Source organism: Purpureocillium takamizusanense, chromosome 12 (genome assembly GCF_022605165.1).
Source record: "Purpureocillium takamizusanense chromosome 12, complete sequence".
In the NCBI taxonomy this organism is placed as follows: domain Eukaryota; kingdom Fungi; phylum Ascomycota; class Sordariomycetes; order Hypocreales; family Ophiocordycipitaceae; genus Purpureocillium; species Purpureocillium takamizusanense.
In genome coordinates, this window is record NC_063079.1 from 795944 (window position 1) to 810520 (window position 14577).

Below are 14577 nucleotides of genomic sequence, written 5' to 3' on the forward strand. Positions count from 1 at the left end.
ATTTCTCCGGGAGGGCAGTGAAATTAGGGTTGCCGAGGATTCTCTGGCAGATCAGACGAGAAATTCGTGTGTCTGAAAACCTGCAAGGGCACGAAACTCAAATCCTGTGTACGAGGTATCGCCCCATCGGGTCGCCACATACATTCATCATGATCATGACCACCACTAGTACCATGGTAAACGTGAAGGTGGATGGGACAGGCATGGGGAAGAGGGACGCATCGAGAGAACCGTGCGCAGTCTCGGGAGTTGAATCGGGGACATACTAGGGGAACCCTAGAGCCTACATTTGTTTTAGTCCAGCCTTCCGGTTGATCTTTGGCGAAATGCTGTCCTACATCAAACTGTCTTCGGGTGGCAAACCTGGGCACCCCACGAACTCATTGAAACAAGCTATTATACTGTACGTAGCCGGCTGGTCCAGCAGCAGTATTTACACACACAGACCAGACAGGATTCATGCGACGAGCCCACCCGTCAACAACACTGGACTGTTGGAAAACAGCCATCGGTATATACGAAACCACGGGGGAAGGGCCATTTGCGGCCTGCACACGTTGGTCAGAGGCTACGAATCGGTTTTCTTCGCCATCCGGCGCATCCATGATTATACAAATCTGGGCCATTGTGTCGACTACTTTTATGACTGGGTGTCTGGCGAGAAAACCACATACAGCCATCACAAGTCATCAGCGCACGTCCGTCCTTCGGGCTTAACCTTGGACACTCTTGTATTGTTTCAACGTGCGATTGATCTATGCGCGAACTCGCACGTACTATTGATTACTGTCTTGACTTGGTGACGCATCATGTGAGAGGTGTACGCTATTTATATCGAGCTGCTGATAAAAACCGTGTAAATCTCCAACAATAGCATGACAGCCCGCTGTGTCTCGTTTCACTGCCATTCTGCAGGCGAGTCAGGGCTCTAGCATTACTACGAAATGTTCCCACCATCACCACCACCACCATCGATCTCGGCATGATTGAACAAAGGGCTCGATGGGCGGCCGCCAACCACCACCCCTGGTCCTGACCGACCGGGAGGCCGGCCTGGACCCACCCTCTACACTGAACGACGTACGACGCGTGGAACGAAGCGACGGCCTTGCTGACCGAAAAAAAGACAGGCAAAGATGGCTCCAAGGTCGTATAGTCTAGGGGTTGGCGCTGTGGCATGACCAAGGGGCCTGTGAAATCAGATCCACCGCCCATGTTTCCTGCTGCTTATGAGGTACGTACATGTAGATGCTCAACGCATAATTAAGTTAGATGCTCGACGCATGATCAACAAGGGCCAGCCGGATCCACTGTCCATGTTCCTGGCCTGTATAGTAAATAGGTGCCCTCCGCTGCGTGTATGGCCCCGGACATGATCCGACCCAAAGAACAGCTGAGGCCACGCTCGGTCGAGGCTCCCTGGCAAGGGCTGAGACTCCGAAGCCATTCACGTTATTTACATTTCACGCTTCGGATCGTGTCCCGATTATGCCGTTCAAGGGTACCCTGGGAATAAGAAAAGCGGTCGTCGCAGCCAAGAGACCAGAGACCAGACACCATACACCACACACCGAGATCCTCTTCACACCTTCCGACGACTCCCATCACCTCGGCGAGCGAAAAGAAAGAGAGATATCTGGTCCCAGCCGTCGCCATGCTGCTCCCAAAGCAATTCGCATGTGGTCTGAGACCTGCCATGGGAGGCATCATACTCCTGACCTTACTCGTGTCCGTCGCGTACTATCTGTACAACACGTCCTGGCAGGCGGTCGTCTCTCTGCGAACGGGCTCGTCGTCGTCGTCGTGGTGGCCGCACAGGCTCACGTCGCTGGGCGAGCCGCACGACAGCACGCCGGGGAGGAAACCCCCCGGAATCGGCGTCAGCGGGCTGGTGTTTTACGGCCGCAGAGACAGGGCGGCGTGCCTGCGATGTTACTTGGACGTGAGTGGCAAGAACTCCCGCTGTTGGAAACGTTGTGGAAAAGCACTCACCATTCATGGATGCGTTCATGGACTTGGGTGTGGCAAGTATGCAGACTGCCTTTTTGCTGACATCGTGTGGTTTTGGGCCTGCAGCGAAACCTGGTGGACAACGGCGGCTGGCTGGAGGAGGTGCTCTTCCTGGTCAACACGGACGACGAAAAGGACTTGGAATACCTGGAGGAAATCATCGCGAGCAACCCGCAGCGCTATAAGAAGCTAATAGTCCCCGGCGAGAAGCTGTGGATCTATTCCCTCTACAAGGCATGGCAGCGTCTAGAGCGCGGTAGGTACTACGTCAAGGTCGACGATGATATCGTACGTCGTCTAGCCCCCTTTCCTTTATACCTACAAAGCAGCCAATGGTCTACTATGAGACCCGATCGGTCGTAACGTTGGGATCGACGTATAGGGCTGATAATGCGACTCTAGGTATGGATCGCGGACGATGCGATTCCTCGTATCGTCAGTCGCAAGATGCAACATCCCCACGATTTCGCCGTTTCGGCCAACATCATCAACAACCCGCCGCTCGGGTTCATGCATCACCACCTCGGGGCGCTCCATCCGTACTTTCCCGACATCAAGGCGCCCAAGGATGACGAGAACAACAACAAGAACAGCGACAGCAACAGCGGCAACAAAAAAACCAGCGGCGACGCCAATCTCGCTTCGTGGCGGCCGTCGCGAGACCCCCCCTGGGACGGCCCATCCGACTACACCTGGCCGCTCGACAGGGCCCCGCCGCACAAGAACCACCGGTGGCTGCGCGTGCGCAACGAGACCATGATGGGGCAGACGCCCGCGGCCTCGCTCACGTACGAGGTCTGGGGCCCGAGCTACGAGAGCTGGGCCATCGCGGCGCAGATGCACTACTCGCTGCTGGAGAACATGGAGGGGGGCGACGACGGCCTGGACGCGTACAAGTTCCACCCGCCGTGGGACATGGGCGGCGAGCGCATCCGCATCAACCTGATTTGCGTCTACGGCGACGACATCCTCGACACGAACCCGGCCAACTGGACGGAGGGCAGGAGCGACGAGGACATGCTTGCCATTGACCTGCCCAAGAGGCTACGCCGCCGTGAGTGTCTTTGTTTCCACTTTCTCCTGACAGACGTGGACTCTTGGGAGAGGTCGATGGTGGAGGACTGGATGGTGTGTGCGTGAGAGAGAGAGAGAGCTTTTCCGCTGACCGCGTGATGCAGCCGTCATCGTCGTGGGGGAAGCCCTGGCTGCTCATTACCAGTACGGCGACCAGCGCAACTTGTCGGACACGGATGTCCTGGCGCGATACCAAAGCCTTGCGAAGGATCGGGCCTGCCTGTCAAAATGATGACCGCTGTAGTGTGCAGTGATGAGGAGGGGAGGGGACGCATTGCCCCCAGTTTCCCTCATATATTCGCCTGCAACGGGGGACCTGGTACTCGAACAAGCTCACGGCGGTGCCGAAACGAATCCCGGGCGCTGTGGCAAAGCCTTTCACGTCCATCCGTACGAGGACGAGGACGAGGACGAAATTGATGTGCACGACGAAGGTACAGGACCACGAGGCCAGTACATGTGCTTCAAGGTTCGAATCGGAGCGAAGCGATACCGGAGAGTCGCGCTGCTATCATGGAAGCGGCCGCCTCGCAACAAAGCATCGAGCCTCGTACCACCCCGATCGAAGAAGGCGCGTGGGGTTGACAAACGGTGACAACCCGCCCGAGGTTGATGTCGATGACGGCATCGCGCCCTGAGCCCTTGGGAGTCAGAGGGCATACAATCTTGTCTGCGGCCCGCTCAAACACCAGAGAAGGGGGGTCCACGAGACCGTCGTGTCTGGGGGACCTGTGTATCAACAAGACCGACGCATATAGCCATTCACGTTCATGCTTGTAGAAACTGTGGCCCGTCAAGGTGCGGGAGGTCGGAGAGCGTTCTGGATGGATGCGAAGGGGCATCATCACCGGGCTTGGTGGGGTCTAATAACATACCCCGGGACGAAACAAACAAACGAACCATGATACTACATGTATTCGGTTTGCGGTGCGATGCCTGCGGGCGGAAGAGAAAGAGAGGATTGCGTGGGCCCCCAGTCATACAAGGTCAGTCAATGACTGTTTGCAAGTCCGAAAGCGGGTATGGCTTGCCCCAAAGAAGAAGCCGTTGCATCGAAACGTCTGATCGACGCCCTTTCATCTGGTGCGCGCGATCACCACCCTGCGCCGCACGCCAGCCATCCATCCAACCGCGGAGATGATCAGGGGACCGACCACAAGCAGTCGTTCGGCATGCGTACCCGTCGGCTGGCGGATGAGAGCAAGTAAGCATCGCAGCCAACATTCCGTGCCGATCATAGCGTGGTGTCGTGGCTTAGGGGCTGCCTGCATACCGAGTTTGGTAATAAGTTCATGTTGACATGTACGTATGTGCTTGGCCGCCCCGCGGGGTTTCCCGCATATGGTGCCGGAACTGCTACGTAGTAACTGCCAAATACTACTTCGTACTAGCATTACCATTACTACCAAGTTCGCATGTGCTTGCCCGCCGATGTGCAGTGTGAAGCTGTATGGCCGCGACTCAGTCTGGCCTCTGCCGATGCAAGCCTGCAAGCCCGCGCCGCCAGGCCCCAGCACATCTACAGGCTGGAAGCAACATGGAGCGGTGCGAGATAGATGGATGGCGTGCTGCCGTCACCAGCGAGGAACAGGCAGGTGGCTGCGCGCCTTGACGCGGCTCACGGATATCGACATGGGCGATGCAATGCAGGGCTTGGGCAATCAATAGCGTCCCATGTATCATGCGCGTGGCCGGGACCGGTCGTTTTTCTCGCTCTCTTTGTCTGCTTCTTCTTCGCTTCGCTCGTATGCATGGGCGTATCCTCATGCGCGTTATCAAACCGCCGGAGGGTTTGCGGGGCAGGCCGCTGTCTGGGGCAACGCAGGCACGGCAATCTGCAGCGAGACCGGAACTCGGGGGGCCAGTCCGTTTTTTGCTTGAGAGTTGAGACGGGAACTCGATGGGGCCCTTTGTTGGAAAGCAACAAGACCGTTGCGCTTCAAGGTAAGAGGTAGTACTACTGCACGTACGCGGTTTGCATGCCTGCGGAGCCTCCTCAGTCCGCCGGAGGAGACACCCCCCCCCCCGGGTCCGACGGGCGGTCTGGTCGGGACAATTGCACCCGCATATATTGGCTGATATGAACAATACATATATGATGGACTAAGTTACATGATAAAATAATTTTCAATGCAGGCAGGGCCGAGGAACCGTGGGTCGACGAAACAGGCGCGAGGTGCCGCCGCTTCTGCCTCCTGCTCTTCCGAGCGTCCTCCTTTCTCGGCGCCACATCCGGGGGGCCGCAGTATGGCTCCGGCGTCGGCGGCGGACGGCTTGGAGAGAAGAGAGAAAGGAAAGGGGGCGTGAGGCGCACGGTGGGCGTCCGGGGGCCCGACCGACCGAGCCCCCCGCCGCTTCCCGTTGCGGAAGGTCGCGTTAGCCAGGCGGGCCGGCGAGCGGTACCACCATCCTCTTCCAGCAGGCCCTTTTTTTTTGGGCCCGTCTCTCTGTTCGTTCTTTGTGTGCCTTGCGAGGGGGCGGTGGTGCCTATAGTAGGTACCTACCGTAGGTAATGTGCCTGATGTGAAGTTGGTGGTAGCAGTTGGAGAAGGGGGTGGAGAAATGGGATCGATCGGCCGTTGGGGAAGAACCACCGGGCCAAAACCGTAGGCTTGTTGGTCCGAGAGAGAGATTAAGTTGAGCCTCCTCCTTGGGGGCCGCGGGGATAGATAGGCTCACGAGGCACCTTTGCGTCCGTCGGCGGCGCACGCGTCCGTTCGTGTAAGCCGCCGCCTGGGGGGAAAGGGAGGGAAGGGGGGAGGGCGCCTCGTTCTCATTCACCTGGCATGCCATCGTCCGTCCGGTACAAGGGCATAGGGCCGACAGGGGGGGGGGGGGCGGCGGGTGTTGGCTGCACGGCGCTGTACCGCACCGCACTGCCATGCGCCGCCGCCACGGTAGCTGAAGCCGACGATCTTCAGCAAAGGAGCCGCGAAGAGGCACGGACGCGGGGCGCACAGGTGGACGGGGCACACGGCACGTACTAAGTTGGCAGCAGGCATACTACGTATACTAATACTTGATACTCATCGTTGTCGACCATGTACTACTAGGTAGTTGTGTGTGTGCACGTATATATATCGTGGCCGCCTTCGCGCCGTCGGGTGCGCCTGCCTGCCTGCCAGTCTGTTCCCCTTTCCCCGGTGTGGTAACTGCTCGTGGCATCAGGCACAGACAGGACAAGGCAGCACACGGTCGTTGCTGCTGGTACTTGCTGCTGCTGCCATCATTGTCGTCGTCCAAGTTGTCGTCGACGTTGAAGAGTCCATCGTTGAGAGCATCAACTCCAAGCATTCGTATAAGTGTAAACCACCATGCGGTGCTCCTGCTCCCTCGCGGCGACGACCGCCCTCGCGGCGGCCCTCGGCGCCTCGGCCACCATCTACAGCATCAACGACGGCGACATCCCCATCCGTCACATGTCCCACGGCATCCAGCTGGCCAACCCCCTGCAAGGCGCCGTTCCCAACCGCCCTCCGGTCCCCAACGACGACGACGACGGGTTCAGCTACGAGCTCACGTCGTCAGGCATCGTCCGGCGCGCCGCCGCCGCCCCCAAGATCGACGTCAAGGCCGGCTTCTTCGAGCAGCTCATCGACCACAGCAACCCCTCGCTCGGCACCTTCACGCAGCGGTACTGGTGGAACGCGGACCACTACGCCGGCCCCGGGTCGCCCATCGTGCTCAACGCGCCCGGCGAGAACAACGCCGACGGCTACCAGGGGTACACGACCAACCGCACCATCCCGGGGCTCTTCGGGCAGGCGACGGGCGGCGCCGTGATCCTCCTCGAGCACCGCTACTGGGGCGGCAGCTCGCCCTACGAGAACCTCACCGCCGAGACGCTGCAGTACCTGACGCTCGACCAGTCCGTCGCCGATCTCATCCACTTCGCCAAGCACGTCGACCTGCCCTTTGACCGCAACGGCTCGTCGCGCCCGGACAAGGCCCCCTGGGTGCTGTCGGGTTGCTCGTACCCGGGCGCCCTCGCCGCGTGGACCAACAAGCTCGCTCCAGGCACCTTTTGGGCGTACCACTGCTCGAGCGCCGTCGTCGAGGACATTTCCACCCTCTGGCAGTACTACGTGCCCGTCGAGCAGGCCTTGCCGCGCAACTGCAGCGCCGACTTCCGCCGCGTCATCTCCCATGTCGACAAGGTGCTCGCCGAGGGCACGCCCGAGAAGCGCCAGCGCCTCAAGGACCTGTTTGGCTTTGGCGACCTCAAGCACGACGACGATTTTGCTAGTGCCATTACGGGCGGGCTCGGCAATTGGCAGAGCCAACAGTTTTACTCGGGCTACGGCCCGATCCAGCGCATGTGCGACTACATTGAGGTGAGTGGTTGAGTCCCCATGTTTGCCGTTGCCTCCTTGTCTGCTGCCGCCGCCGCCGCCCCTGAGAATGAGGCGGGGAAGTGAGTACAGAAGGGGGGGGGGGAACGTATGAAGAGTTGCTAACTGGGCTGCGTAGAACGTGTGGCCCAAGAGCAACGCAACGGTCCCGGGCGCCGACGGCGTGGGCCAGTGCAAGGCCATCAAGGGCTTTGCCAAGTGGTCGCGGGAGATTCTGATCCCCGGATGTAAGTCTACTCCTGTTTCGTCTGATACATGTTCCACCGCCGCGGTGAAGGCTGCATCAGAGACTGACAAACATGTGTTTCTTCGGCAACAGCGTGCGCCGCGCTGGGCTACTGGAAGGACAACAACACGGTCGCCTGCTACGACTCGCACAACGTGCAGCTCGAGTCGTACCTGGACACGTCGGTCAACAACACGGTCAACCGCCAGTGGATGTGGTATCTGTGCAACGAGCCGTACGTTTGAGCCCCTGACCCCCTGACTATGTGCCCTGCCCCTCTCTCCTGTCTTGACGTGAAGTGTGCTCTTCTCAACGACATTCCCAACCCCTATAAGCGTTAACGACACCCGCTTCTTCCTTGCTCACTCTCCATCCCGACAACGAAATACCTCGCCTTGCGAAGAACATTGCTGACGCCATAGCCCTTGCCTGGGCTCCGCAGCTTCGAGTGGTGGCAGACGTGGGCCCCCGAGTCCACCTCGGGCCTCATCCCCAAGATCTTCGACCGCGAGTACCAGCGGCGCCAGTGCGGCCTCTACTTCCCCTCCGTGGGCGACCACACGTACGGCCTCGCGCGCGGGCGCACCGTCGAGCAGGTCAACGCCAAGACGGGCGGCTGGGACTACGTCAACACGACGCGCCTCATGTGGGTGAACGGCGAGCTCGACCCCTGGCGCCCGGCCACGGTGTCGGCCGAGCTGCGCCCCGGCGGGCCCCTGGCCAGCACCGAAGAGGCGCCCGTCTTCTTGCTGCCCAAGGCGGCGCACTGCAACGACGCCATCGTCAAGAATGGCGAGGCGAACCCCGCGGTGGGCAAGATGATGCGCGAGGAGGTGGACACGATTAAGCGCTGGGTGGAGGACTTTTATAAGCAGAAGAAGGGGGGAGAGAAGAAGAAGCCTGAGAAGAAGACGCGGCGGGCGTTTGACGCTTAGACGCGGGGTGTAGAGAGGATGAATAGACGGATTGGGGGGGAAGGGATCATGGATGGATATGAGGTTGGGACTCGGTCGCGACGAACATGGCGACTCCCTGCCTGTACGTACGTGCGTATAGCGTTACACGATAGAAGTATAAAGGCATCACTTTGTGTGTACAGCACGCGTCTGCTTTCCTGCCTGCCTGCCTGCCTGCCTGCCTGATTACGTGCTGATGCCTGGTGAGAGTGATACATGTTTGTAACTGGATCATGCACGTCTCTGACTGAACTGACTGCCATGTCTGGTGCGCGCTACAGTCCATGTACAACGTGCACACGTGCATTTCCGACACTACTGGGATGAACAGCCACCGCGTCGTCTATGCACTTTTGCATGGTGAGCCACCCCACAGATGCTATCCTCTTCTCTCCCCGCCCCCTGGCGTCCCTGCTTCTCCCATCGCCAGAGCCCATCATTACAAGAGAACAGGAACAACAGCAGAACAAGAACAATCATGGAAAGCTTACAGCAAGCCTGGGATAATCGCCCACTTCTTGCCCACCTTGTCCGCGCCGAACCTCTCTACGTACCAGCGCTTGCCGCTGACGGCCCGCGGCAGCATCGACGCCACCTCGTTGACGAGAAAGGCCCACGCCGGGGCGCACGTCCAGCCCGCGGCCATGAGGAAGCCCAGCCACTCGACCCACTCGCAAAAGTAGTGCGGGTACAGCATGTACCTGAAGAGGCCGGCCTGGGGGATCTCGTAGTGGTGGTGGTGCGCTGACGTCGCCGACGTGCCGTTGCTGCTGCTGCTGCCGCCGCTGCCGTTGGCTTTGCTACTCGGGCCGGCGGTATTCTTGTTGTTCTTGTTGTTAGTCTGCCTGGCGGCGGCGCGGCGGCGAATCTCGCGCAGCTCCTCGTCGTGGAAAAAGTTGCCGGCGAGGCCGACGTAGAAGAGCAGCATGCCGAGGGCGAACTGGGGGAGGGGCGACTGGGCGGCCCAGGCGTCGGCGGTGAGGGGCCCGTAGGCGGACAGCCAGGAGCCGAGGCAGGTGGCGTTGATGAGCTGGAAGCACAGGGCGGCGGCCCAGACGAAGACGTGGATGGGCGCCATGGAGGGCTGCAGGAGGGGATAGGCGATGGCGCGGTACGAGTAGTGGATGACCTGCCCGAAAGGGGGGGGAATAAGATTAGGAGTCGGAGGTTATTCAAGAGGAGGCAGGCTGGTCAAGGGTGACAGATATGGGGGAGAGAAGGAAGAAGGGGACAAGGACTCACAAACAGCCCGCCCAGCACGCGGTTCTGCCACGGCAGGTCCTCGACGCCGTGCCGCGCCGGCATGGTGCTCATCAGGTACAGCAGGGTGAGGAACCCCGGCGCCTCCATGGTCATCCAGGCGGCGCGCCCGGGCAGGTTGAGCCTGCTGGCGACGCTCGTCTTGCCCATGGGGTACCACCTGACGAGCCACTGGATGGAGGCGAGCTGTTGACGATGCCGTTAGCTTGTTGTCTATTGTCTTTTTTGTTTTTGAGAAAAGTTCACCGCGCTTCAGAGCATGGCATAGATGAAAGGATCAACGGAGGAGGCAGGAATTAGGCATGAAGGGAGGGCGAGGAGGAAGAAGGGGGTTTGGTGTGACGATATGGGTGGTGGCGTACCGGTGGAAAGGCGAGCTGCCACGCGCGCAGAATGAGGTCGTAGTGCGCCCGCGTCGGCGGGAGCCAGCCCTCGATGATGGCCATGGTGCCGTTGCCGATGCTGTTTTAGTTGTTGTCGTTGATGCTGATGCTTCCACAAGCAGCTCACACGGACCTCCAGCGGCGGCGCTTCCTAGTCCCAAGCTCGCTCGCTCACTCGCGTGTCTGTGTTGGTGGTGTCGTCGTTCAGGGGGCAGTACTCCACAGCACGCTCCAGGGACGAGCGCAATTCAGCAGCAGCACGACGACGCGAAAATGCTTCGTGTGTCTGTGTGAGGGGTACACGAGCGCGCTGCGTTGACGTTGTGACGTGATGTTGTGACGTGGGAGCGAGCGGCAGCAGCGGGTTGAGGAGAAAAGAGAGCGTGTGAGAGAGAGTCGTGTGTAGGTACGTACATTTCGCAGACGCAAAAAAGTGTACGTACCGGGTACGCCCGAGTCGATGACAAGCATCACGAGTGAATCGAATGAATGAATGATGATCCTTGCCCGTCCGTGTCTTAATGTGGAGACGGCATGAACCAACCAACTTATACACTGCTACCGCCGAGACCCTGCTAGCAACGAACCTGTTTCTCCCGCTACGCCGCAGCGCTCGTCGACGGCTGGGAATAGCCTCAATCAACCAAAGCCTGGTTCACCGTGACCATGATTGATGCTCAAGGACACACCACGCACTACTTACAATCCCAGAATAGAATAATTATACCAGCCATACATATATTCATGTCGTAAACCCGTGCCCGTCTTTGTAATCGTCCCCTGCACAGCCAGCCCATCGCCAAAGTACGGATACATGCACCACAAAATGCCACCAACTAGGTAACTACCTTGGTGCAACGTAACCCACATACCAAATACGTAGGTGCTGCTCTCCCAAAAACGCCATGCCTTGCTTCCCGTGATATGAAACGCCCCCATGATGCGCGCACATGAACCACAGCATGTCAGAAAACCAACGGCACACGCTGCTCATCCGTCATCCACATCACATCACATCATCACGCACTCCCGGTCCCGGCCCTGGTGCATCGCCGGCGGCGGCCCCGAGCTCACCGCCGGCATCCTCCTCCCCGCAGCCGCTGTCGAAGACCCCATGCCCATCGGCCGCTGCTGCTGCGCGGGGCCCTGACCACCGCCTGCGCTCGTCCTCGGCGTCTGCCTTGACGCCACCGGGCTGCTCCCCGCGTGGCTCGGGTGTCCTGCCGGCGGCACAAACGCTCTGTCGTGCGCCGCCTGCTCGTACGACGGTGGCGCGTCCTCGCCCTCGGCGTCTGCCGCCCGTGACACGCCCTGCCGCCGTGGGGGCACCAGAGGCCGCACCTGCTGCGCCGCAGCCGCCGTTGTGTTGACCGACAGCCGTGGCTGCGACTGCGATGCCGACAGTACCGGCACGTTGACGCTGTTGGAGCTCCGGCGCTCCGGCGCAATGCCCGTTCCGGCACCGGACTGCGTGCGCCGGTGGTGACCCCGGCTGACGGGCCCCGGCCGCTGGCCCTGCTGCTCAATGTACTGCTCCGACAGTATGCTCTCCCTTCGCCGGCGTGCCTGCTCCTCGCGATGCCGCTCGTCCTCCTCTTCTTGCAGCTGCAGTGCCAGTGCCAGGTCGCGGTCCTCTTGCTCGTGCTGTGGGCTCATCGGTACCTCGTTCGCCTCATCCTCCTGCTCCTCCTGCTGTCGCGCCTTGCCGCGCCTTCCCTGCACCGTTCTCCATTCGCCGCCGTGCCCTGCCGTGTTGCTGCCGCTGCCGCCGAAGCTGCCGCCTCCAGCACCTCCACCGCCGCCAACCACCCGAAAGTCGCCAGACAGGTACTCGGTCTGCTCGCCGTTCACGTCCACAAGGCTCTCCCACACCACCTCCTCGTGACTGCCGTAGCCCGCGTCTGTCACCAGGCTCAGCAGCTGCATCGTGTGCGGGTGGCAGTAGAGCGTGCTAAAGTGGTCGTTGCGGAATAGTATAGCAAACGTGCCCGGCCGCATGGCCTTGCCAATCACCTCGATGCCCCACGGCGTGAGCTGTGTCGCCGACGCGTGTAGGAACATTTTAATGGTCACAACGTCCTGGTACAGCTGCTGCTCCGCCTCCGTCAATCCCGTCTCCGAGTTGGATAGCTTGTCCTCGAGCTCCTCTTCGCGGAACAAGAGGTTTTGCACCTCCTCGTACGACGCCGCCTGCCGCTCCAGCGCCTCGTAGACGGGCTCGGCTCGGGCAGCGAGCCACCCGTGGATGAGTGGGATGGAGAAGGTCGCATACAGGCTCATCTCCGTCGTGTCCTCAAAGGTTCCCGGGATGAGCTCCCCGCGCTCCGTCGGGTGCAGGTGCGTGAGCGACGTGCGCTTGTACGCAGTCACCATCTCGGGCGTCGGGATGAAGCGGGGGTTGACATTCATGCCCGTGTGCAGGCTCTGCAGGAAGCCGTACAGGTCGCCCACGTCGGGGAGGGCGTCCTCGGAGCTGGTCCGCCGTGGCGACATGAGCTCGTCAAACACGGCGTCCAGCAATAGGCTCAAGCTGATCTGTTCCCTCGAACGCAGTACTTGCACCAAGGCCGTGTCGGGCATGTCGGCCGGTGTCGTCAGGGTCAGGGCGTTGACCAGGGCGACCAGCGGACACGGCCCGTTCTTGTTCTGTATCAGGATCGGCGACGTGCGTGGGTTCTTGGTCGACGTGTCGTCGTGCCACCTAATGTTCTTGACTTGGTACGTCTCCGACTTGCTGTCGACGGGCTCTCTGGAGGGTACCCAGCGCGGCCGCTCGACGTCCCTCGGCGGCAGGGGCGGCTTCTCAGTCGCATCCTCGGTGTTCTCCTCGGGTTGCCCGGGCTGTTTCGGCTGGTCGGATGACGAGTCAGCGTCGATGAGGTTCCAGTCGTCCAGCTGAGCTTGTTGATTTGGCGACGCGGCCGTGGCCTTGGACTTGCCCTTGTCCAGAGCGCCGAGGTCATCCCACACATTGGGCTCGTCGAGCAAGTCGTTTGACATGGGGGCTGCCGGGGCCGGAGTCGGGGGCTCTATGACAATCTCGGCCTTTTCGGGGCGTACATGATCGTTCCATGCGGACTCTTCGTCCGAGGGCAGCGACAGCAACGCCGGCGATTGCTTTGCCGGTGGCTGTGGTGGCGGAGGCTCACTCGAAGTCCACGGGTCGGTGTCGTCATCGAGCAACACCGGCTGTCGCTGGGGCGTCTGCCACCCGCTCGACGTCTTTTGCGACTGCGGCTCGGAGGCGGCCTGCCAGGGGTTGCTTTGGGCTTGGTCCCCCGCGTGGAGGTCTAGCCTCGCGAAGGAGTCGGCGGGTGGCGTTGGCGAGGCTATGGAGGGGTCTTGTTGTGATTGCGAGACGGGTTTTCTCTTAAGGAAGGGATTCGTCTCGACGCGGCTGACACCGCTACCGGGCCTGAGTGCATTGGGGACCTGTGCCAACCTGGCATCCGCGTCGCTCGGTTGCTGGCTGCGTGCCTCGTCCCACACATTGCCGTCGTCGTCCTCGGGGGCCGGGTTCAGCATGGCCGGGCCAGGACGCAGCGCCGCAGGAACATTGCGTCGGCCGCCGTCATCGGCAGCACCTGCACCGTCGGCTCGGGGCCCGATGTCTTCCCAAGTGTTGTCGTTGAGCGAGTCATCGTGCCAGCCATCTCGCCGGGCGTCGTTTGGCTGCGGTGCGGGGGGCGTGGCGGTCGGAGGGTCGCCAGGTGGCGGCTTGGTGACCATGATGCGTCCGTCAGCCGGCCTCTCGGGCCACTAATGTTTCGAATCCCACTAGCAAACGGCTCGCGACGCTTCGTCGATGTCAGTCAGTCGAGCGGGCGGGCGGGCGGATGGCGAAGGGTTGAGTTGAAGCTCGAGGCAGCCAGAGCGATGATGTAAGCGGTGCGTTTTAGCGGCGCGTGGATGCGGGCGTGGGGAAGCCCGGGGGGTATTGAAGGACGATGATGAAGTTGAGGAAATATGACCCGTCGCCGACTCAATACGATGCGCGGCGTCATAGGCCGGGCTACCTCTTCTGATTGACGTTCCCACTCAAACCGCCGTGTATACGCAGGAGAGCTGTACGCAGCGGGGAGTAAAGAGGTTTGAGTCGGAACGGAGCCCGGGCCAAGGAGGCGGGTGGATGGTGGTGGGTGGTGGACGTTGGTGCAACCTACAGGGGACCGACCAAGTATCGATGGATTGAATGGAGTGGAGTGGGGTTTCCCGAGCCGCAGCGGATCCAGGCACCAGCCAGTGGACACCGTACCAACCCCGCAGCGGACGCTTCAGTGGTGCAGATGGTGTCACTGACGACACCCAGTGGGCCT

At 60.8% G+C, this 14577-nt stretch overlaps 5 protein-coding genes across 5 annotated transcripts; 3 read left to right on the top strand and 2 right to left on the bottom strand.

Annotated features, from left to right (window-relative positions):
• Positions 1-1654: 1654 nt before the first annotated feature.
• Positions 1655-3316, top strand: JDV02_010452 (uncharacterized protein; the record flags this gene model as incomplete). Its single annotated transcript, XM_047992194.1, has 4 exons — positions 1655-1942; positions 2077-2298; positions 2413-3064; positions 3189-3316. 4 exons carry the CDS (start codon positions 1655-1657, stop codon positions 3314-3316), a joined length of 1290 nt encoding a protein of 429 aa, XP_047848208.1.
• A 21-nt stretch (positions 3317-3337) lies between these two features.
• JDV02_010453 (uncharacterized protein) lies at positions 3338-3679 on the top strand (the record flags this gene model as incomplete). The annotated part of the gene is made up of 1 exon (XM_047992195.1): positions 3338-3679. The coding sequence occupies one exon, from the start codon at positions 3338-3340 to the stop codon at positions 3677-3679; it is 342 nt and encodes a 113-aa protein (XP_047848209.1).
• A 2532-nt stretch (positions 3680-6211) lies between these two features.
• JDV02_010454 (uncharacterized protein) lies at positions 6212-8743 on the top strand. Its single transcript, XM_047992196.1, has 4 exons — positions 6212-7418; positions 7555-7663; positions 7756-7897; positions 8105-8743. The coding sequence occupies exons 1-4, from the start codon at positions 6399-6401 to the stop codon at positions 8595-8597; spliced, it is 1764 nt and encodes a 587-aa protein (XP_047848210.1). The 5' UTR covers positions 6212-6398; the 3' UTR covers positions 8598-8743.
• On the bottom strand, positions 8641-10644 carry JDV02_010455 (uncharacterized protein). Its single transcript, XM_047992197.1, has 3 exons — positions 10241-10644; positions 9861-10064; positions 8641-9747 (listed from the first exon to the last, which is right to left on the bottom strand). The coding sequence occupies exons 1-3, from the start codon at positions 10322-10324 to the stop codon at positions 9106-9108; spliced, it is 930 nt and encodes a 309-aa protein (XP_047848211.1). The 5' UTR covers positions 10325-10644; the 3' UTR covers positions 8641-9105.
• Positions 10645-10869: 225 nt separating this feature from the next.
• On the bottom strand, positions 10870-14384 carry JDV02_010456 (uncharacterized protein). Its single transcript, XM_047992198.1, has one exon. It carries the CDS (start codon positions 13988-13990, stop codon positions 11273-11275), a length of 2718 nt encoding a protein of 905 aa, XP_047848212.1. The 5' UTR covers positions 13991-14384; the 3' UTR covers positions 10870-11272.
• Between the last annotated feature and the right edge of the window lie 193 nt (positions 14385-14577).

Bases quoted from the DNA above. Each gene is read 5' to 3' on its own strand.
- JDV02_010456 (XM_047992198.1), bottom strand. From the start codon at position 13,990: ATGGTCACCAAGCCGCCACCTGGCGACCCTCCGACCGCCACGCCCCCC.
- JDV02_010455 (XM_047992197.1), bottom strand. From the start codon at position 10,324: ATGGCCATCATCGAGGGCTGGCTCCCGCCGACGCGGGCGCACTACGAC. The intron at 10,065-10,240 runs GTACGCCACCAC...CATCGTCAACAG, and splicing joins GGCAGCTCGCCTTTCCACCG to CTCGCCTCCATCCAGTGGCT. The intron at 9,748-9,860 runs GTGAGTCCTTGT...CCTTTCGGGCAG, and splicing joins GCGTGCTGGGCGGGCTGTTT to GTCATCCACTACTCGTACCG.
- JDV02_010454 (XM_047992196.1), top strand. From the start codon at position 6,399: ATGCGGTGCTCCTGCTCCCTCGCGGCGACGACCGCCCTCGCGGCGGCC. The intron at 7,419-7,554 runs GTGAGTGGTTGA...TGGGCTGCGTAG, and splicing joins GCATGTGCGACTACATTGAG to AACGTGTGGCCCAAGAGCAA. The intron at 7,898-8,104 runs GTACGTTTGAGC...TGGGCTCCGCAG, and splicing joins TGGTATCTGTGCAACGAGCC to CTTCGAGTGGTGGCAGACGT.